Source organism: Meriones unguiculatus, chromosome 19 (genome assembly GCF_030254825.1).
Source record: "Meriones unguiculatus strain TT.TT164.6M chromosome 19, Bangor_MerUng_6.1, whole genome shotgun sequence".
NCBI lineage: Eukaryota > Metazoa > Chordata > Mammalia > Rodentia > Muridae > Meriones > Meriones unguiculatus.
The window spans coordinates 58,515,111-58,536,490 of record NC_083366.1 but is presented as its reverse complement, the minus strand read 5'-3'; the positions used below and the strand labels follow the sequence as shown (position 1 = coordinate 58,536,490).

At 47.8% G+C, this 21,380-nt stretch overlaps 1 protein-coding gene across 2 annotated transcripts in view; it reads right to left on the bottom strand.

Annotated features, from left to right (window-relative positions):
- Window positions 1-17,558, bottom strand: part of Sirt5 (sirtuin 5) — a 28,930-nt gene extending 11,372 nt beyond the window's left edge. The window contains exons 1-4 of one of the 2 annotated variants that reach the window (XM_021630347.2): window positions 17,408-17,558; window positions 9,316-9,473; window positions 8,229-8,362; window positions 2,730-2,955 (exon numbers count right to left, since the gene is read on the bottom strand). In XM_021630347.2, the coding sequence (XP_021486022.1) occupies window positions 2,730-2,955; window positions 8,229-8,362; window positions 9,316-9,430 (475 nt within the window). In that variant the 5' untranslated portion in view covers window positions 9,431-9,473; window positions 17,408-17,558. The other variant, XM_021630351.2, reaches the window with a different exon arrangement.
- Window positions 17,559-21,380: the final 3,822 nt, after the last annotated feature.

The following is a 21,380-nucleotide window of genomic DNA, read 5'->3' as shown; positions in this document are numbered from 1 at the left end:
GTGTGTGTGACCCAAACGAAGCCCTCCAGATCTGGGTCTATTTTCTGAGGGGCTAGCTGCTACAGTTAAGCTTGACTGTCATCTTGATAGACTTTATAATTACCTGGCATATGCACCTCTGGGCATGTCTGTGAACATGTATTTAAAAAAAAAATGCTATCTGAGGGGAGAGAGACCAGGATGGAGGGATGGGTCAGAGGATAAGAGCAGTCAGTGTTCTTGCAGAGGATGCGAATCTGATTCCCAGCATCCACATGATGGTTCACCAGTAGTCTGTAACTGAAGTTCCAAAAGATCTGACACCCTCTTCTGGACTCCAGGGGCATCACACATACACATATACACACACACACACCACACACACACGCGGTGCATAGATATATACACATAAAATAAAATAAACAGCTCCTTTAGGTCTTGCCTCCAAAATGACCCAAATAAGACCAAACACCAGTAGAGCTAGAGGAGGACTCCAGCCACGTGCAGCGAGTTCATTGCACACACTTTGCCCCAAGCATGCCCGAGGACAAGGCTGTTATCCAGAACATGGCGTAGGCTGCTACTGTCAGGGACATTTCTGAGGCAAGTGTCTTCAACGTTTATGTGCTTCCCACGTTCTGCATCAAGACCAATCACCGTGAGAGCTGTGCATTCACAGCAAGGTGGCTAGGAATTGACCTCGGGAAGCCTGGAAGGACCAAACATGCCCACCACAACTGTTAGTGCTGACCCATGACCTCCACCAAAGCCCACGGAAAAAGCTGGCTTTAGAGAGTCAGAAGGAAAACCATCTGGGAAAAAATACAGTAAAATCACACACACAAAAAAAATTTAAATTAAAAAAAATTATAAAGAGGGAAGAAGATCCACCTTAAATACAGGTGCCAGCATCCCACAGACTGGGGTTCTGGATGGAATGAAGAGGAGAGCTCAGGTGTGGTGGTGCATCCCTTTCATCCTGGCACTCGGGAGGCAGTGGCAGGTGCATCTCTGAGTCTGAGGTCAGCCTGGTCTACTCAGTGAGTTCCAGGACAGCTGAGAGTACATAGTGAGACCCTGACGAGAAAGAGAGAGAGGTGGGGAGGCACTGGGGTTCAACTTTCTGCTTCCTGGATACAACTGCAGTGCGACCAGACCCTCACCCCGTGAGCTAAAATAAAGCTTACTTAACATTTACCTTGTCACCTCAAACCTTAGGCCCAAATAGACATCTTCCTCTGAAGGCATTTGGTCACAGTGGCAAAAAAGTAGCTATCTCAGGGATTTTTTTTTTCTTTTTGATAGGATGTTGCTGTGCTGCTCAGTTTGGTCCCAAGTCTAGACTCCCACCATCCTCCTGCCTCAGTCTCCCACTTCTCTGAGTATCAGCACGTAGCTTATGTACCTTAAAATCATAATGGAATTTAATGAAATGAGGGAGCTTCCTTTATTTTTACCTCAGAAAACAGTTCTCGTCATGAGTGGGCAAGCTGGCCCTGCCCCTTGCTGGCTGCAGCCCTTGAGAGAAGAGGCCCTGCACCTCATCTGGGCTTCATCTCAGCCTGTATGTGAAGAAACACATTTCTTGGGTTTGCAGCTTTGTAGACGCTGATGCTCATGGCCTTGGGCAGAGATCCACAGAGAAAAGAAGCCAGAGGAGCCCGAGACACACTCCATGAACGTTACAACCTGGTGAGCTTGTTACAGAAAAGGGCCTGGGCCAGCACCTCCCTCGGGCTCTAGGGTGGCTTCAGTGGCAAATTCCCTCCTGAGAACAAAGGATAAATAAACGCTCCCTGGATATTGAAGTCACAGGGGCCATGTCCAATCCTGCTGAGCCACAGTGGTCCTAGCACCCTGGCCTGTCGGCTTCCCTCCATGGCTTGCTGTGTCACAGCATGGCCTTCTACCACAGCAGCCCTGGGAGCAGGAGCTTGTGGCTGTGTAGACAGCGCTTCTCTAATGGACAGGAACACCAGTAACACCCGATACTGTGCGCTGGGGTCTTTGGGAGAAATGCAGGTTTTGTTTTGGTGTGTCCAGGTAGGACTTATGTAACTGAACCCCAGGGGTGTTGACACCATTGGTTTTCAGTCCATACTCCAACTACCAGGCTGTAGGAAATAACAAGTGAGTTGTGTCAGTGGGCAAGGTGCCTCTTGTTACCAGCGAGGGGGCTTAATTCCTGTCCACCCGCCATCACGCCATTCTGACTCCATGACAGGCTTGTCTTTACCTGACTAGGCTTGAGTTTCAGTTTTGGTTTCGTTTTCTAAAAAGAAACCACAGGGAAAGGGCAACCAATCAGAAACTGCCCCAACATCTGGCCGGGCCAGACATGGTTACATCATAGCTGCTTGGGAAAGTACCTATGCCCCTGGCCAATCAGGATTGGCCCTGCACCCTTGGCTGGCTGCCCACCAATCAAGGTAAAGACCACCTACTCATTCCTGGAATGCCCCTGACTGAATGCCTATAAACAGGGCCTGCGCGTCTTCAACATTTTGCCAAGGTGTGACCCCAGCCTGCTGGAGTTCTGCAGAAAACAAACACTCTCTGCTGTTTACGTACTACGTGAGTCTGGGGTCTTTTCTTCAACAAGATCCGGACCCTAACGCCAGCAGGAGCTCTTCAGGTACTAACAGGCACCAATGTGTCCCTCAGGGAAGCGCCACAGCATCCTGGAGGATGAACAGGTGTCTAGCAGTGTAGGGTGGACAAGCTGTGTTTTAAAGCCTGGTCTCCCTCACCATGGATTTCCAGCAGGTTCTTGGTGCCAGCCTTGCGGTGCAGCTCATCGATGTTCTGGGTGATGACCACAACCCGTCGGCCCTGGTCACGTAGCCGGGCTTCGCACTGGGCAATGGCCAGGTGCCCCGGGTTGGGCTCCTTGCTCTGCATGACCTCCCTCCGGTAGTGGTAGAATTCCCACACCTGTGATGGGTTCCGGGCAAAGGCCTGAGGAGTCGCCAGGTCCTGAGGGGGGAGAGGCCGAGGTGAGAGAGGGGCCTGTGGAGGTGGAGATGGGCAGCTGTGGGTCTGGCTAGACTGTACAGCACCAGCCTAGATCCCAGTCCTCGGACCAACCCAGGACTTTAACAGGTAACACTTCCCTACTGATGAGGCAGAAGCAATGTAACCTACTCACTCATCTCACAAATTATGTACAGGAAGTAAAGTGACGTGTAGGAAAGGCTCAGGGGTTGAGTTTACCCTCATGGAGCTCTGAGAAATAGGAAGTCAGTTTCATCGTGAGGGATCTCCAAGAAAAACATGAAATGAAAAATGCTCCAGGAAAATACATCAAAAAGGAGCTCAGACATACAACTACACACATACAGGTACACACACACACACACACACACACACTCATACCTACTCACAACTAAAAATATAGCAATACAAGAACACAGCACAAACTATACACACACACAGACACATACCTACACACAACTAAAAACAGCACATACAAGCACACAGACACAACTATATCTACACAACTACATATAGTTCCATGTATTGTGCACAAGCTACACATATGTACATACAGAGATATACCCATTCATATTTATTCATATAAACCCTACCCATACACATGCATACACACATGATTACATGTATTTATGCTAAAACTACACAAAGATATTTGCATACCCACAACTGCCTGCATATAGACAGCTACATGTATATAAGTATATTTAAGCTGCTCATATGCATACACACATGTTGGATGTCCTGGATTTACTTTATAGACCAGGCTGGCCTTGAACTCAGCAGAAATCTGCCTGCCTCTGTCTCCCAGAGTGCTGGGGTCACAGTCGTGCGCCCCTGCACCTGGCTGTAGCTGCATGTTCTAACATGCAGACTACACATGTATATATACTTATGCAAAAGTACACAATGTATTTAGCTATTTACAAATGGCTACATGTGCGTAGAAGTACATACTACAACTAAACATAAATGTTTAGTTACATGTACTTAATCATGAACACACATGCATACAGCAACATAGATACATGTTACATCTACTTACACACAAACCACATGTACGCATGTACACATAAGAAGACCACACACAGACATATGGCTATGTTCTTACAAACTACACATATGAAGGAAGGTCAGGGGAACTCAGGCCAATCTGGAAAACATGGCCTGGCCCCTTTAAGAAAGGCTTGTCCATTCTTGGGAAGGGAAGTAGTCTCTGTCTCTGTCTCTCTCTCTCTGTTATATAGACACAAATACAAATAAACACACACATGCGTGCACACACACACACACACACACACACACACGAGACTGACACAGGGGAAGGCTCCCAGGAAAAATCCAGCCTAGAGCTCTGGCAGACTCCCATCGCCAGGGCCCTCCCGTGCCCTCGGTGGGAGCTGTTTGTTCTAATAAACTCGGCCCCTTTCGTTGGTTTTCTCTTTGTGGCTGCTCTTTCTTGTTCAGCTTCCATCTGTAACTTACTTTCACTGTCTCCCAGCCTCAGGGTGATAACTCACCTTTCCTCTGAAACCACTGGGGTCTCTACTCTACTCTGGGGCAGGGCAGGGCAGTCCCTGCCTCAGATCTGCTGCCACACTGTCAGTGGCTTTTCTCCCTCTCTGTTACTTCACTTTCCTGTCTGAGGGAATCTCTCCAGAACATACAATTCTCTATCTGTCCCATGGGATGCTCCTCCCTCACCCAAGACACCAATCACACATGTCCCTGTATCCACACAGCTATACATACTTACAAACTACATACATAAATGCCATACACACAAAAACAATATCTCTTAACCAAATACATGAAATCTGTACCTAAGGCACTAGCCCCCTTTCATGACAGGCAGTTTGTTCCTGTGACAGAAGCTCAGCACAGCTCTCTGGGCTGGAAGCGGACAGGAAGGGCACAAGGAAGCTCTTAACAGCCACGGAAATGTTCCACGTCCTGCCCCGTGTCACCCCAGGTCCCCACTCAGCTGTCCACACAACAGATGGGTTTGTTGTCATCTGTGTTAATTTTGAAGAAAGGCAGGTCAAAGATGCCCGCGCATGTGAACACACCCTCACCCAGGCAGGGACGGTAGCCTTCCCTTTGAGAGTGCGTGGCGGGTGCAGTGGGTGGCCCTCGGGGACCCTGGGTGTCTTCTAGGACACCCTGGCCCGGAGCACCTGCGCACCAACCTATGAACCGTGAGCACACACATGGGCCCTTGGGGAGGAGTGGGAGCCAGATGTGCCCTCCCACCTCTCTGCTTGCTGGCATAGTCTGAGCTTCCTCTGACACTACAGCAGCCCTACCCAGCCCTTCCTGCCACCCCCTGCTGCTCCCCCGGGATGCCTCTGGGGCCCCTTCTTCCTTCCTGGACGCTAGGGGCCCTCTACTCCCTTCGCCCCTTGTAGGCCTGAGGAGTGCTAGAGCATCGCCTGGTTTCACCTGCTTCAGCAGTTAGAAGGAAGGGAAGGACAGCGCATGCCCTCTGCACTCAGTGAGAAAGCCCTGTGAACTCCAAGAGGCTCCCACTGAGGTGGTTAATTTTGCCCTTATTTAGCCAACCAGAACGTACAGAGCCCGCGTCCTGTGCCAGCATACTAGGGCTGGGAGCCTCACAATGGATAGGACCCTGGAAGTGCCCTGCTCCCTAAAACTAGGTATTTCCCAAATGGGAGAGATGGCGTGGTAGTTAAGAGGGCCCAAGCACGGGTCCTAGAGCCCACATTAGGCTGCTCACAATTGCCAGTAACTCCAGCAGCAGAAGGAATAACGTTCTCATCTAGCCTCTGAGGGCACCCCCCCCCAAACACTCATAGTTAAAAATAAAAATGAAATAAATATTTAAAACTAAGGATTTCCCAAGCCAGGGGGATGGGAGGGAACAAGAGAAGGCAAAGGACCATCCATAAAGAGATATTCTGAATGAACAGTGCTATAGTTTGGACATGGATTATCTTCTAAAGGCCCGGCTGTTGGAGGTATGGTTCCCAGCTTGGCACATGTGAAAAGCCATGAGTCTGAGAGGTGGGGTCTAACGGGAGAGTTTAGGTCACTGGGAATCATGTGAAGATGACGGTGAGGGGTCCTTGTCACTTCCTTTCCTTCTAAGCCATGAGGCGAACAGTCTCAATGATTCATCCATGCTTCCTGCCCTGACATACTTTCTCATCACAGGCCCAAAAGCAACAGGGCCAACGGATTGTGGAGTAAAAGTTCCAAACTTTGAGTCAAAACTGACCTTCTCTCTTTATAATCCTCAACATCCCAGATACCGGTTATAGGAACAGAAAGCATTTATATATGTGTAGTCTGCATGTAAGTGCATGTAGTGTGTGTAGCTGTGTATATGTGCATGTATATATGTGTAGTTTACAAGCACCTATAGATGTATATATGTGTGCAGTGGTTAGTTATCAACTTGCCACGAACTAGAGTCATCCGAGAAGAGTCAGCTGAGGACATGCCTCCATCAGACTGGCTTAGAGGCAAGACCGTAGGGCATTTTCCCGATTAATCATTGATGGGGAAGAGCCCAACGCACCCATGGCTGCTGCATTCCCCCATGGCCTCTGCATCAGTTCCTGCCTCCAGCTTCCTGCCTTGAGCTCCTGCTTTGACTTTCCTCAGTGAAGAACTGTGCCCTGAGGACTGTAAGAGGAAATGAACCCTTTACTTCCTCAAGTTGCATTTTCGTCACAGTCTTCATCATAGCAATAGAAACCTAACCAGGACAGTATATAACATAGAAATGTTATAACCATGATGTTCATGATACAGCTTTATCCATCTGCAAAATCTCACTGAGCTGTAGGTCAAAAATGGGTAAATATGTCTGTATGTGTATTTTAACAAGAACTGAAAAATAAAACAACAAACCAACCAAGCAGGGGCTGGAGAGGTGACCCAGTGGTTAAGAGCACTTGCGTCTCTTGCAGAGAACCCAAGTACAGTTCTTGCCAGCCACACTGGATGGCTCACAACTGCCTGTAGCTCTAGCTCTGGGGGTTCCAGCGCCCTCTTCTGGCTTCTTTGGGAACCCACACATATGTGCATATAACCGCACACAGATTCACACACATATTACATAAATAAAATAAAAAAATGTTTAAAAAATCAAATCCATTCATCCTCATAGAACTTATAATGCCCTTCATATAACTGTTTAAACACCAAGCTCCAAGCCCTCAACAGGTTTCACAGAAATTCTACAATGCTTTAATCCTTAATTCCAATTATCTTTACATATTTATAGCTAACTTCATAGTTATGAATTGTGGTAACCAAGGTTTTCTGATTCTACTTTAATGCAATTCCTAGAAGAATCAAATTGTTATTAAAAAGAAAGAAAAGAAAAGTTGCAATCTTTTCACATCCAGAGGGTGAGGAAAGTGTCTGCTTTGTTCAGGTGTGAGAGCCTCCACGAGACACTCCCCCAGAGGGGAAGGAGGGGCCCCAAGGCCTCAGGTGGTGAACAGAAGCTAAAGAGAAGGTCCCATGTCCTGGACAACAAAAACCTGACAGCTTCCTGAGGACCCCAACCTCAGAATGAAAAGGAGGAATCAACTGCTGTGAGATGAGGCAGGCGCTCACTGGGAGCTGCCTGCCAGCCGTGTAGAGGCTCTGGGGTCCTCTGCACCGCTGTCACAGTGTTGGGCGGTCCTCACACAGGCTGAGGACGGCTTCCCAGTGACACAGCTGCTGTTGAGTTGGTCCTCTCACTACTTCACCTTTGGTCTGTCGTGGGCTTCCTTTCTGGGGTGAAGTGTGTGTGTGTGTGTGTGTGTGTGTTTCATACACATATGCATGCAGATGTGCACATCTGTACATGAGTATTCAGAAGACAGAGAAGCACACTGGGTGTCTTCCTGTTGCTGTCTGCTTTATTCCCTTGAGACACAGTCTCTCGGTGAACCGGAAGTTTGCCATTTAGGCCGGAAGAACAGCAGCCTCCAGGATTCTTATCTCCACTTCTCAGTGCTGGGTTGAACTCTTTATGTAGGCGCCGGGATTCAAACCCAGGCCCTCATGCTTGCTCCTTGCACTGCAAGTGTTCTTACGCACTGAACCCATCTCCCTGACCCCACATTTGCTACCACAGTCATCACAGAGATGTGTGGACACCAAAACCAAGAGGACAAAATGGTCGCTGCCATTTCAAAGGCTGCCGCCTGGGCTTCACACATATGTATGGGTGTGGAATCAAACTCAATAATGGCTACGTTAGGAAAAGCCTTTGGTATTCTGGAAGCCTTACGAACCTGAGCTTGCCATTTTCTCCAGTAACCTCCAGCTCCTCTGAAGGTTGGAACCCCACTCTCCGCGCTAACGCCGGCCCCCGAGATGATGGCTATGTGCTTCGCATTTGCAAAACACTTCCGAAAATCCGCCATATCTAAACAGAAAACAAAATCTGTGTCAGTCCAGAGTACCAACTGGACATGGACATTCCACATCAGTTGTCTATGGCGTGAACCTTGACACTGAATGAAATTACACCGTAAGATACTTCCAACAGGGGCTGAAGAGATGGCTCAGCAATCAAGAACACTTGTTGCTCTTGCAGGGGACGGGGGTTCCCAGCACCCACATGGGAGTTCACGACCATCTGTAACACCAGTTCCAGAGCATCTGGTGCCTTCTTCAGACCTCTTCGGGCACCAGGCATACTCATGCATACATACTGGCAAACACTCATACACATTAAATAAGTAAATCTTAAAAAAAAAAAAAAATTTAAGGTATCCCAATAAAAAGCATTCCTCAGGGCTGGTAACATGGCTCAAAGAGTGATGGCATCTGACACCAAGCCTGATGGTCTGAGTTCAATCCCTGGAAGCCAAGGGGCGGTAGAACAGACTTCTACACGCTGTCCTCTGACCTCCACACACCATGGTGCACACATGTCCCTTTCCCTTACGTAAATAGATACGTTTAAAGAACAACTCCTGTACAATGAAGACATCAGCTTGTACATTTGATTGGTGGGTACAAGGTAACTCAAGGAAATGAGGGCTTTGGGCACACGCCTAGCATGGCAGCTCAGCTCCACCTTCCATGCCTCTGTGTGATCTAATGTGCTCATTCTCGGCGGCCTTGATTCTCTAGGCTGCTTGGTGCTGCAGAACACAGACACAGAACACAGTGCAAATGTGAAAGGGTTGATGGATCCAAATTTCCTGTGGACAGTCAGGACAAAGCCTTTGTGATTGTCACCAAGCTGAACCGACGCCTACGAGATACCAAACACCTAGAATTCTCCTCATATTCACTTGCCCTGTGAAAATCATGCCAAGGCTTCTTCAGCACGGTGACCAACACTGACATTCATTTATAAGGATGACTTACTTGAACTTGGACGAGCCATGGTGAGGCAGATCTTGCTTTGTGGGGAGGGTGACGGCTTCAGTCTACAACACAGCTGGGAAATGAATCGGCTTGGAACAGTCTGGAGCGGTCGCATCAGGTTTTCTTTGAAGTATTACTCCAGGCTGGATTTAGAAAAGCTATGAAACAACATAGAAACAATCATAAAACATTCAAATGTGTAACGTGTCTTTATCGTGTTAGAGATGTTGTGACGTGTATATACGTACAAACATTTGCTACTTGGCTCAAGATAACGAGTCCTATACAGGCACAGGCACAGGCACAGGCACAGGCACAGTGGCACACACCTGTAGTCCCAGCACCCGGGGAGGCAGAGGCAGGTAGATCTTGGGTAGTTTGAGGCCAGCCTGCTCTACAAAGCAAGTCCAGGACAGCCAGAGAAACACTGCACAGAGAAACACTGTCTCGAAAAAAATAAAACAAACCAAAAAACTAAAAAACAGATAACTAGTTCTAAGTGGAAAAAAATCTCATAAACTCAGCCAGTAGAACAGTTGTTAGTCTAGACTACCTCATATGTGCTCACAATAGCACTTAATGCGAAATCTGTGTTGAGTAAAGTATCAAACACCTCATAATTTCTAATTTTATTTTTTGAGACAGAGCCTGTTCTCTGGTCCTACGTATTGCGGGGTAGCCTTGAATAATATTCCTCCTATCGCAAACCCCCCAAAGCTTGAGATTACAAGCCTGTATTCCACCCTGCTGAGAGAAATATTCTTTAAGCTTTGGGGGATAGGTGAAACCTGGGGCTTTGCTTATACTAGGCCTCTGGAGCTACACCCCAGACCCTTCTCTTGTGATTTATTGAACCATTGCAGTGGTGAAGCTGAAAACCCCTGAGTGAGCAAGCTCATGGTGAATAAGGCACTGGACTGGTAAAAATAACCCTAATGTGATAGAGGCAGGAAGATCGGAAGTTCAAGGTCATCCTCAGGCTTGTGGGGAGTCCTGGAACTCTGTAGGCCAAGACAGCCCCTATCTCTGAACTCACAGAGATCTGCCTGCCTCTGCCTCCCTGTGCCATCACTGCCAGGCTGCTCCTGGGTAAACTTGATGGCCACTCGTGTCTGGAATCACTGTTGTGGACTTGGGAAGGTGTAAATGTGAGGTTTGCGTGTGTGTCAGGTGTTAAATGTGAGGTTTGCGTGTGTGTCTGTACATTGTGGTACTTGTGCACCCACATGTGCAAGCACGGAGGCCAGAGGACGACTTAAGGCTCCGCTCCTCAGAAGCAAAGTGATTTTTGAAAACTGGTGAGGCAGGGGCCACGCATACTGCCACAACAAATAAGATGTGGGTGACAACGCGTCAACGAAACTCGTAAGTCGTGAGGCATGTTCAGTGAATGTCTGCAGGTTTGTGAGAAGGACGCAGCGACAAAGAAGCCAGCACTGGGCTGGGCATGGAGGCAAGTCCCGAGGCCCCAGCACTCAAGAGGCTGGAGGCAGGAGGACTGCCACCAGTCCAAAGCCAGCCTGCTCGCCATAGTGAGCTCTAGGTCAGCTTAGTCTACACAGCAAGACCCTGTCTCAAAGAGAGAGGAGAGTGGGGATGGAGAGAGAGAGACAACAGTAGGATCAACCCAAGATGACTTAGCTACAGACATTAGAGAGCTGAGGGTTGATAGAAGAGCCTAGAAAAAGCCCAAATCCCCCATCTATAGGAACAAGTTCAATCAGCAAGGAAAACTGTCACAGTATGCAATATGCTTGGTATTCACAAAGAATTCTGGGCTGGGAGAGGTTGAGTCATCAGTTTCCCACCACGCAAGGGTGACGACCCAAGTTTGACCCTCCAGAACTCGTAGAAGAACCATGGTGTGGCAGCCCCAGCCTGTGACCCCAGCACGGAGGGTAGTGGGCACAGGGAGAAAGGGCTAGAAATGGCTTGGCCAGCCAGCTGGTCTGGCCAAATCCACGAGCTCAAGATTCATTGAGAAACACTGCCTTCAGAAACAAAGGGACAGTGAGGAGGCCCTTGCCACCAAGCCTGATGACCTGAGTTTGATCCCTGGAACCCACACAACAGAACAAGGGAATTGATTTCTCAACTAGCTGTCCCCTGATCTGCTCAGTGAGCTGAGGTGTGAACACTCAGCCCTACACACAAATAAATGTTCAAAAACATGAAATAAGATACAGCACTAGAGGAAGACAACCAAAAATGGCCTCTGGCCTCCATATGCATGGGTATCTTCGTGCAGGCATGCTTGTATACATACTATGTACATATATATTAATTTACATACACAGCACTTTTTGTAAAGAATTCATTATTTTACTATGACATTCCAAAATAAACACAGATGATATCTGTAGATGGGGCCTTTCATATATGAGATCATGAGAGAAGGAGAGGAAGTACAAAAGAGAGTAATGAATGTGTCCTTTGTCCTGTATCCTGATCATGGTAGCAGTTACACAGCAATATCTATCAGAACTTACAGAACTCTATACTCAGAGAGAGTTAATTTTATTAGATTAGAGGTTTAAAAGTAACAGATAAAAGGTTTCAGTTTTATAAGATGGAAAAGTTCTGGGAAAGACTGTCCTGGCCACCGACCATAACTGCACAGCTGTTTTAAAATGGTTAGGATTGTGTGATGGTTATCTTCATTGTCAACTTGACTCCATGGAGCTCACCATGGAAACCCACCTCTGAGATCACCTACGAGGGCGCTTCTAGGACGGTTTAATTGAGGAGGGAAGACCCACACTGAAAGTGGGTGGCATCATCCCACAGGTTGGGGTCCTGGATTGAATCAAAACCAGAAAGCTAGCCTGGCACTGACATTCGTTCTCTCTGCTTCTGGTCTGCTGATGCAGTGTGACCTGGCTGCCTCACGATTCTGTCGCCACGCCTTGCCTGCCATGGTGGCTCATGCCCTCAAACTGTAAGCCGAAGTAAGACCTTCCTTCTGTAAGTTGCTTTGGCCTGGTATTTAATCACAGTGATGAGGAAAGGAACTAATGGTAAACTGTATGTTCTGTATTTTTTGACCAGGTGTGTGTGTTTTTTTGGTTTTTTTTTTTTGTTTTGTTTTGTTTTTGTTGTTGTTGTTTTGTTTTGGCAGGGGATTGAGTCAGGGTTTCTCTACATAACTTTGGCTATCCTGGAACTTGCTCTGTAGACCAGGCTTGCCCTAAACTTGCAGAGATCTGCCTGCTTCGGCCTCCCTGCTGCTGGGATTAAAGGTGTGCACCACCATTGCCAAGGTGTAACCAGCTTTTAAAAGCCAGAATGACAGAGTTTTACGTCATCTGGCAGGGATCACCAGAACACATTGTTGGAGGGAAAAGGTTAATTAATACTCTGTGAGAGATAGGAATGACAACAATTTGGTACTTACTAGGATATTTAAAAATTAAGAATCCATGAGAAGCCAAGCGATGGTGGCACGCACATTTAATCCTGGCACTATGAGGCAGAGGCAGTCGGACCTCTATGAGTTCAAGGCCAGCCTGGTCGACAGAGTGACTCCAGGGCAGCCAAGGTTACACAGAGAAACCCTGTCTAAAAAAAAAAAAAATCCATAAGAACTTAGTGAAAGAATTGGATATGGGTGGGAAACAGTATTTATGGAGATATGAATAGAAGCCAGAGTTTCAATATCTATGTGACTCACTTGTGTGGACTGTCAGTGTCTTCCAGGCAGCACAAATCAGAGACAGAACTTGAAGGGTGTTAATTGTGAAATATTTTTATTTTTATTTAGATTTATTTATTTCATGTGCATGAATGTTTTGCTTGCATGCATGTTTACCACATGTGTCTGGTGCCCGAGGTGTTCGGAGGAGGGTGCCATGTTCCTTGGAACTGGAGTTATGGATGACTGAAAGCCGCCATGTGGGTGCTGGGAACCGAACCTGGGTCTCTACAAGAACAAGTGCTCTTAACCTCCGTGCCATCTCTCCAGCCCGGTTTTCCAGGGATGAAGGAGCAGTTTCATGGAAGATTGCTTGCCCAGCACACCCAAGGCTGCTGGTTCTGTGAGAACTGCAAGTGTCTCAAAGAATTAATAGGAGGTTTCTGTCTTCTATGAGGGCACTTGGAGGGGGGGTCACATAAGGGAGGATGTGTTCTAGAATGGCTGCTGTGAGGAAGCAGGCTGCCTTGACTGGACATTGTAGGGAATTTATTGAACAGGGGTAAGAGAGGTTGATCCTGTGATAGTTGGAAAGCAGTAGGCTTTTGGACTCGTGGTTTAGACAAGAATACTTAGTTGTCTGGGTGTTGTCCTGATTCATGGTGGTCACATGAAGCTTTGGCAGTGTTGGTGTTCTGTGGCATGATTTATATTTAACAGAACATCAAGACTTATCAGATAGTCCTTGGCTCCAAACAGAGGCAAATCAAATGCCCATCAACTTATAAATACATGAACAAATCATGCTTCTTCACACAATGAAAACTGTTCAGCAAGAAAGAAAACAAATTGCACACACATTCAATCCTTAAATCTTGTGCAATTGCAGCTTCACCACCGAAAATGTGGCTCCTACCACCTTGGCCAATCAAACTGGGTTAGTGCGACCAGTTATGAGACATGGCAACTTCATCCGCCTCCCACAGATGACGAAATGGGAAGGGCAAAGGTTTGCCACTGTGTGGCTTTTCTCCTAAGATACATTATGTAATTACTAGAAAAAGCGCGCGCACGCACGCACGCACGCACGCACGCGCGCGCGCGCGCGCACACACACACACACACACACTTGAAGGGCAGTGTATGGCATAACAGCAGTAGTCACACTTAAGCTATGAAGGGTGAAGCCTGGGAAACTGTCTCCTGCAGATTACACACCTGAAAAATGGACCTTAATGAGACACCTTGCAAAGTGTGAGTGCCTGTGAATTAGCTGATAGGGTAGTTACACTAGTTGGTGGGGCACCTGTAAATTTCCTAGCTTAGGTCACTGTCCTCCACTTAGGTAGACGTAACGTTAGGGGGAAGTGTGCAAATAATACACAGGGAGTCAGCTACGTTCGCATTATTTCTGGAAGCCTTAAATGGTTCAACCATAGGGTTGCTGCTTTACAAAAAACGAACAAACAAACAAACTAACAAACAAGCAAAACCCCACAATGCTAGGGCTGGAGAGATGGCGCAGCATATGCTATTCTTGCCAAGGATCCAGGTTCGATCCCCAGCACTCACGCTGTGCCTCACAACCATCTGCAACTCTAGTTCTAGCAGATCCTCTTCCGGCCCTATGGGCACCAGGCATTCACACGGCACATATACATGTAAACAAATGCTCATATATAGAGAAATGGATGAAAGACTTAGATGTACCACCTGAAGCTGACACTACAAGAAAAAAAAAAAAAAAAAGAGATCGAAGCTCCGTGACAGTGCTTGGGCAATGATTTCTAAGCTAGGACCCCAAACACAGGGAGTAAAAGCAGAAACAAAAAGGAATCAATAACTGACACAGTGGGAGAAAATACTTCAAAACATACATCTGATAGATGCTAATGTCTAAAATACATGGAGGGGACTGGAGAGATGGCTCAGCAGTTAATAGCACTGACGGCTTTTCCAGGGGATCAGCCCTATGGTGGTCATGACCACCTGTAACTCCACTTCTAGGGAATCCAACAGCCTCCTCTACCTCCTCAGACATTTCACATATGGGGTTTGTAGGAATATATGCGGGCAAGACACCCTTACACACAAAAAAGAATCTCAAAAAGTTTTAAATAACTTAAATAAAATAAAGTATATGGGAGGCTGGTGAGACGCCTCCTAGATTAAAGGCCCTCACCACCAAGCCTGAAGACCTGAAGACCCTGGGACCCAAATATTAGAAGGAGGGAACCAACTCCTGCAAATTGTCCTCTGGCCTCTACATGAGTGCCGTGTCACAATCCTGCGCACGCGCGCACACACGCACGCGCGCACACACACACACGCACGCGCGCACACACACACACACACACTAAAATGTGTACAACTCTCTTGCAAGGAAGCAACGTAGTTTTAGAAATGAGGAGAGCACCTGACTGGGTATTTCTCAAAAAAAGATATTGAGGCAATGAAATCAAGCCACACCAACCTATCACCTCAACTCGGCCAGAGTGGCTATTATCAAAAAGACAAAAGCTAATGATAGCAAGGATGTGGATGAAAAGGATCTGTGATTCACTGGGAAGGTCGGTTAGTATAGCCAGTTTGGAAAACAATATGGAGATTCCTCAAAAAAATTCAAACCAGAATTGCTACCCACTCCTTGACAATCAGTGTGGGAAGAGGCATCTGCCCTTGAGTGTTACCCACAAGGAAACAATATAGGTGTCAGTCAACAGAGGAATTGTTGCAGGATATTTGATCACACTGTGAACCCCAAGATTGTGTTGTTTCTAGTTTCGATGTGGGTCCGCCCTAGCACACACCTTTAATCCAAGGGCTTTCTGTCTGATTTCTGCAAACAGGATTAAATAAAATCAACCATAGGTCAAGAGACAGAACCAGCAACCAGTTGGCAGAGAGTAAACCTGGGGAAAAACCATAGAGTATAAGAGGAAGTCAGGACTGATAGACACAAGGAAGCAGAAAAGAGGGACATTCAGTTTGAGGGTTTTTGAGACCAAGTGGAGAAGGAGAGCTTCCTTTAGGGATGTCAGCTGAGTAGGAAGGTCAGCTGGGTGCTTTGTCTGCCTCTCTGAGCTAGCAGGCTTTTGCCTTGGCATCTGGCTCCCAAGTCTTTATTAGTAAAATCGAACCATTGATATTTTGTTAAAAACAACAGGAATAAAGAAAATGTAGCATATGCACACACAATGAAATATTAAGAGAAAGGATTCTTTGTCACATTTGGGACAAAAATGGATGACTCTGCTAACTAAGTAAGCAAAGCGGGCCAGGCTCAGGAGCAAATAAAAGTCACACAGAATAATGGTCACTAGAAGCTGGGTGTGGGGGCAATACGGGGCATGGAGATGTTTGCCAAGGGGCAGAGACTCTCAGATAATGAGAATAAGTTTTACTGATTTATTGCATGGCACAGCAAGCATCGTTGATAATGATGCGATGGATGTTTCAAAACTTTTAGAAGCCAGGTGGTGGCTCACGACATTAATCTCAGTACTCCAGAGGCAGAGACAGGCGGATCTCTGTGGGTCTGGGGCCAGCCTGGTCTACAAAGTGAGTCCAGGACAGCCAGAGCTACATAGAGAAACTGTCTCGGAAACAACAACAACAAAAAACTTTTAGAAAGTTTCCTATCTCTAAAAACTGGCGAGATGATAGCCATGTTAGTTTGGCTTATTCTTAATACACATAACACACACACATATTAAAACACCCCAATGCACTCCAGAAATATACACAATTATCTATCAACTGATATGCAGTTTTAAGTCAGGGGACAGAACACAGGGCGACTGGACTGCAGAAACGTTCACAGGCCTTCAGTAAAGGCTCTCGGGACACCAAAAGCTCCACGAATGAGGTGAGTACAGCATGCCAAGCCTTAGCCGCTCCATTCAGACAGGTCGTCGTGGCTACCTGCCATCTAAACCTAAACAAGCCCAGCTGGTCACCTCTCCAACACTCGCGTGCCCTGCCCCCACCCTCTGAGTTTTCCTTTCACTCCTGCAGCTGAAGCTCCTGATCTTCACTGAGTTGAAAACCTGATTACCCCACCCCCACCACCCCTACCCCGAGTCCCCACACCACTCTCAAAACTTCAGGACACCATCCTTCCGGCTCGTGGCTTGGCCTTGACCTTTCCCCGTCTCTCGGCTGCCATTGTCATCAAATCCCGCGGCCTCTACCTTCACACTGCGGCCCGATCCGACCCTTCCTGCACTTCCACCGCCACCACGACAGCCCGGCCCCTGTCACCTCAGCCAAAGTGTCCTTCCTCCGGGTCACCGCCTTCCCTGGGCCCAGCCGCTCCCCGGGGCTTCTTCCCCACCCGTCGCTCATCCCGCCACCCATCGTGTCTCGGGCGTCCTCGCCGGCACCTGGCCGCGCATGCGCGGCTTGAGGTGCGGGGAAGCCGGAACGAAGCCGAGACCCGCAGCCCGACCCGGGACGCACCTGCAGAAGGTGCCGGGGACGGTGCTGGCGGGAGAGGCCGGGGGCGGAGCCTCCGCTCCGGGTGTCCCGCCCCGGCTGCAGCGGCCCCTGCCGGAGAGCGGAGAGCGGCCCAGGCCGGGGCTCAGCTTTGCTTTGCAGTACTGGTGGGACCATCCATGTGACCTTCCACGGTTCATCCCACTGCCCCATAGGCCATGAACTACCTACCGCCTGCTCTGCCTCTGCTGCCTCCTTGAACACGCTGGGGGCCGGCAGCTTCAGTACAGGGCTTGGCAAAATCAGAGTGGTTCTTCCTGAAATTCTGTGGCAAACCCTGACCAGTCGGTTCCAGGGTTAGCCCAAACCTCTCTAAGCCGGCCGATAGGTTAGGGTTCACTACTACCCGCTTTAGAGACGGACTTCTTCTATGAGGCTCATTAGCATGGCCTTCCTAAGACTAGAATTGGTAATAGGCCCAGAAAACCAGAAAGGGAAACAATTTAGGAGCAAACGGTTCACATTTATCTTCCCCAGCTTAAATCTCAGATGTCCCACTGGCTGGTCATTCTGCCCACTTTGAAGCCCCCTCTTACGGTGTAAGTGCTCCAGAAACAGTGGTCCAACCCACTACGTATGACGCCTGGGCAATGTATTATAAACTCCTCTGCAATCGCTCTGCCACCGAGGCACATCTCAGCCTTTCTGGAGCTTTTCATGCTCGTGATAGTGGCCACCATACGTTAATTCTTCACTGTCAATATTCGGGAAGACTAGGGGAGAGACAGTTATCTTCTTACTGCATCTTTCCATGGTCCACAGACCCAATGTGTAGTGTCCCCCCCCCATCACCCACGGGCTCTGCCATTTCTGTGGAAATGTATTTCATCCCCGAGTCCCCCAGAGCCCAGCCCTGATGCACCGGCCACTCCAGCCTTTTTTTTCTAATCTTGGAAAGGCCACCTTTTCCCAACCTCACCACTCAGGAGATGTTCCCTCGGTGTTTTGGAGTCAGTGGTCAAGAAGGTTATCACAGGGAAAGGAAAAGGCAGTGGCTGTGGTCAGACTTCAAACTTGGTCACCCATACCACCACAGGTGCCATCGAAAGATGCCTGTCTGGGAAGCTGGGAGGATAACAGGGAAGAGTCTCAGAAGCAGGGCCCCTGAAAAGCAATCCACCACCTGAAGAAAGACAAAGGAGGGCATGTTGAGCAGCTGAGTAAGGATCCATGGTGGTTCTGAGGTTTAGGGGAGCAGCAGTTCCAGGCACGGCACAGTTATGGTTTCTGGGCCTGCCCCTTGACAACACAGGCCCTTGAAAGTGGAAAGAGCTGATGTAAGCTTAAAGCATTTTGGCTCATTCAACTCTGCAGTGCTTGGATTCTGAGGAACTAGTCCATGACCTCCACAGTATAAGCTCTAAGAGAGCTGTAGTGGGGCTCACCTGGAACAGACTGGGTTCCAGGACAGCCAGGGCTACCCAGAGAAACCCTGTCTCAAAAAAAAAAAAAAAAAAAAAAAAAAAAAAAAAGCCGGGTTTGTAACTCATTACCCATCACTCAGAAGTGCTCAGGGGAGACTGTCCAAGCCAACCGCTGAGCAGAGGAGTGTCTGGGGTTTGAGGATGCTCCTTTCCCTGGGAAAACTAAAATAGAAACAAAGCCCAGGGTGCTGTAGTCACGCAGGTGCGGACGTTTGACTGACAAGAACAAAATCATGTAAGTGGTAAAGCGACCTTGCTTGTTTCCCTCAGCTGATATGTGGGGCAGGCTGGCTCTGGAGGAAGATCAGTCTGACCATGGGGAGCAGCAGAAACCAGTGCTGAAGGGCTGGTTTAATTAATTAGGAAAATGACTTGGTTAATGCTAGATAACAGCTGTTTCTGCTCCCCCGCAAATGGGAAGGGCTCCTTTTGGTTAGGGCCCTCTAGAGGAACTAGGAGAATGAGTATATATATTAAAGTGGGATTAGAATGCCAACTTGTCACAAGCTAGGGTCACCTGGGAGAGGGAATCTAGGTTGAGAAAATGTCTGTATCACATTGGCCTGTGGACAAGTCTGGGAGTGATTTTCTTGGTTAATAACTGATGTGGGAAGGGCCCAGCCCACGGTGGGCGGTGTCACCCATAGGCATGTGGTCCTGCCATATATAAGAAACAAGCTGCGTCAGCCTTAAAGAGCAAGCTAGTGAGGATCGCTCCTCCGAGGTCTCTACTTCAGCTCCCACCATGACCTTCCTCAACGATGGACTGTGATGTGGAAGCATAAAAGCCAAAAAAAAAAAAAAACAAATAATAACCTTTCCTTTCCAAGTTTTGCTTTTGGTTAGAGTGTTCTCTCACAGCACCGGAAAGTGCACTGATGCAATGGTAGGGGCGAGGTAGTCCAATAATGGCTGTCTTCACATTGGAGAGCCCGAGAACCCAGCTCAGTCTTCAGCAGTGCTGGGGCTAAAGGCCTTGAGGAGTCCTGGAGCGCCCTCTTCTTCAGTCCTAGGAAGCCCACAGAAGCTGGATTCTGATATCAGTGAAGGAATGGAGAAGCAGCACTGAGATGTCAGACTTGGCCATCAGAGTAGACAAACTTGCAAACAGGATAGGTAATGAACTCTCCAGCAAGAGGTATAGACAAGCTGGGCACAGTGGCTCACGCCTATAATCTCAGCACTCAGGGAGGCAGAGGTAGGCGGATCTCTATGAGTTCCAAGCAAGTCTGGTCTACAAAGTAAGTCCAGGGCAGCCAAGGCTACACAGAGAAACCCTGTCTCAAAAAAAAAAAAAAAAAAGTGGAGACAATAAGATGAAAAGCAAAACCTTCTCTCTCAGACCTCCTTATTTCTGGGCTGCCACCAGAAGGTGCCATCCACATTTAGGGTGAACTTTCTCACTTCAGATACCTTGATCAAGAAAATCCCTCGGCTGGCGAGATGGCCCAGCTGGGAAAAGTGTTTGCCACCAAGCTTGACCTGGGTTCAAATCCCACAGTGTAGGAGGAGAGAAGCAGCCCTCAAAATGTATCCTCTGACCTCCACACCACACACACATAAAAAATAAATAATTAAATAAATAAATAAATAAATAAATAAATAAATAAATGTTAAAAAAAAAGAAAGAAAATGTGCACAGATGTGCCCAGCAGTTTCCATCTTGGTTCCACTCAAGTTGACAGCCCAGGTTAACGATTACACAACTCAGATGCCTCAGTGGGTGAGTGGATGAAGGAACTGTGCCGCATCATACATCAATAGAAGGGAATGGGGTAACTTGGGTGAGTCTGAGCACACGAGTCACAAAAGGCTACCTAAGGATTGTGTGATTAGACTTCTAAGAAAAGAGGACTTTAGAGACAGAAAACAAATCAGCTGTTTCCAGGGGTTAGGAGTTGGAGAGGGCAGGGCTGTCTAGAGGAAGAGGGAGATCTTTGGGGTGCTGAAACCAGCTGGTTGGACATGCACTTTTGGGGTGCTAAGAGTATGTGGCGGTTAACAAATGTATGCATGTATCAGGGCTCAAACAGGGCGAGATGGCTCAGCCATCTTGCTAACAAACCTAGTGACGTGAGTGAGCTTTATCCCCGGGGACTTACAAGGTAGGAGAGGAACCATCTCCTCCAAGTTGTCCTCTGACAGCAACGTGTGTGTGTGCCATTTGTATTCTCTCTCTCTCTCTCTCTCTCACACACACACACACACACACACGCACACACACTCACCAAATAAATGCAATAAAAAGTTTCTTTTTTAGTAAAAAAAAGAACCCAACTCTAGAAAGAGAACAAAAATGTTACTTGGCTGTAAGAATGGCCGGGTGACTCCATATTTTCAAAATCTCATCAGGCTGTTCAACTGCAGTGTTGGTTTTATAGTAAGTACATTACACCAGGAGGTGGGCAGGAGAGATTAGGAAGGAGGCGATAAATGAAGAGGGCTCATTAAGCTATTGTTTCTATCTTTCTGTGGATTTGTGCGTGTGCCAGTACATTTGCATGGGTGCATAC